This window comes from Anolis carolinensis, unplaced genomic scaffold, assembly GCF_035594765.1.
Source record: "Anolis carolinensis isolate JA03-04 unplaced genomic scaffold, rAnoCar3.1.pri scaffold_14, whole genome shotgun sequence".
NCBI lineage: Eukaryota > Metazoa > Chordata > Lepidosauria > Squamata > Dactyloidae > Anolis > Anolis carolinensis.
In genome coordinates, this window is record NW_026943825.1 from 3544546 (window position 1) to 3546468 (window position 1923).

The 1923-nt window shown below is 46.5% G+C and overlaps 1 protein-coding gene across 1 annotated transcript in view; it reads right to left on the bottom strand.

The window, feature by feature from the left end:
* Positions 1-473: 473 nt before the first annotated feature.
* The window catches only part of tsacc (TSSK6 activating cochaperone), a 7385-nt gene continuing 5935 nt past the window's right edge, over positions 474-1923 (bottom strand). The window contains exon 4 of the mRNA XM_062964955.1: positions 474-835. Coding sequence (XP_062821025.1) covers positions 612-835 — 224 coding nt within the window. The 3' untranslated portion in view covers positions 474-611. The remainder of the gene's footprint in view (positions 836-1923) is intronic.

The following is a 1923-nucleotide window of genomic DNA, read 5'->3' on the forward strand; positions in this document are numbered from 1 at the left end:
TATTGCATTACTGTTTTATCTGTTTTATATTGTGATTGTATTATGTTGCTTATATTTTGTCCTTATGTTGTTTGGGCCTCTGCCCCATGTAAGCCGCCCCGAGTCCCCACGGGGAGATGGTGGCGGGCTATAAATAAAGTTTTATTTTATTTATTATTATTATTATTATTATTATTATTATTATTATTATTCAAGGAAACATCTTTAAAATACATTTTTGTAGTGGCATGTCTTTGTTTCCTGGTTGTTCAACTACATGGTCCTTCAGTTTAACAACCGAGCTACCTATGTGCCATTACATGAATGCATCTTTAAAATACATTTTTGTAGTGGCATGTCTTTGTTTCCTGGTTGTTCAACTACGTGGTTCTTCAGTTTAACAACCGAGCTACCTATGTGTCATTACACGAACCCTTGTGAATATCGCTTGTTCCATGCAGTTGCAAAGGAGAGAGAAAAGGAAACGGTCCCTCTCCAGAATCTACCACAACTGTATTTATTTGGGAACGAGGCTAATATGGGGAGACTGTACATTGCGGCGGGTGGCGTAAGGAAGAGGGGATGGGATGATGATCCGCGTTGGCTTTGGAGCCGGGTGGAGGCACCCATCGCTAGCTACCAGGGTCAGGAGAGGAGGCCGAACCTTTCAGATGGAGCTCCGCCGGGCGCCCGGGGTCAGCGCTCTTCCTCTCCTGCCGGGCCAGGAGGACGTTCATGGACTCCCGCATGTCTTCCAGGAGGGAAAGCTGCGCCTGAGCAATTTGGGTCTGGGTCTGGAGGTTGTTGTGCATGCACTCCAGCAGGCCAAAGCATTCCTGGGGCTGGTGGTCCGGCGCTGGGGAATAATAATAATAATAATAATAATGTGAGTAGATCAATAGGTACCGCTCCAGTGGGAAGGTAACGGCGCTCCATGCAGTCATGCTGGCCACATGACCTTGGAGGTGTCTATGGACAACGCCGGCTCTTTGGCTTAGACATGGAGATGAGCACCAACCCCAGAGTTGGACACGACAGGACTTAATGTCAGGGGAAAACCTAATAATAATAATAATAATAATGTGAGTAGATCAATAGGTACAGCTCCAGTGGGAAGGTAACGGCGCTCCATGCAGTCATGCTGGCCACATGACCTTGGAGGTGTCTATGGACAACGCCGGCTCTTTGGCTTAGACATGGAGATGAGCACCAACCCCAGAGTTGGACACGACAGGACTTAATGTCAGGGGAAAACCTAATAATAATAATAATAATGTGAGTAGATCAATAGGTACTGCTCCAATGGGAAGGTAACGGCGTTCCATGCAGTCATGCTGGCCACATGACCTTGGAGGTGTCTATGGACAACGCCGGCTCTTTGGCTTAGACATGGAGATGAGCACCAACCCCAGAGTTGGACACGACAGGACTTAATGTCAGGGGAAAACCTAATAATAATAATAATGTGAGTAGATCAATAGGTACCGCTCCAGTGGGAAGGTAACGGCGTTCCATGCAGTCATGCTGGCCACATAACCTTGGAGGTGTCTATGGACAACGCCGGCTCTTGGGCTTAGACATGGAGATGAGCACCAACCCCAGAGTTAGACACGACAGGACTTAATGTCAGGGGAAAACCTAATAATAATAATAATAATAATGTGAGTAGATCAATAGGTACTGCTCCAATGGGAAGGTAACTGCACTCCATGCAGTCATGCCAGCCACATGACCTTGGAAGTGTCTATGGACAACGCCGGCTCTTTGGCTTAGAAATGGAGATGAGCACCAACCCCTAGGGTTGGACATGACAGGACTTAATGTCAGGGGAAAACCTAATAATAATAATAATAATAATAATAATGTGAGTAGATCAATAGGTACAGCTCCAATGGGAAGGTAACGGCGTTCCATGCAGTCATGCTGGCCACATGACCTTGGAGG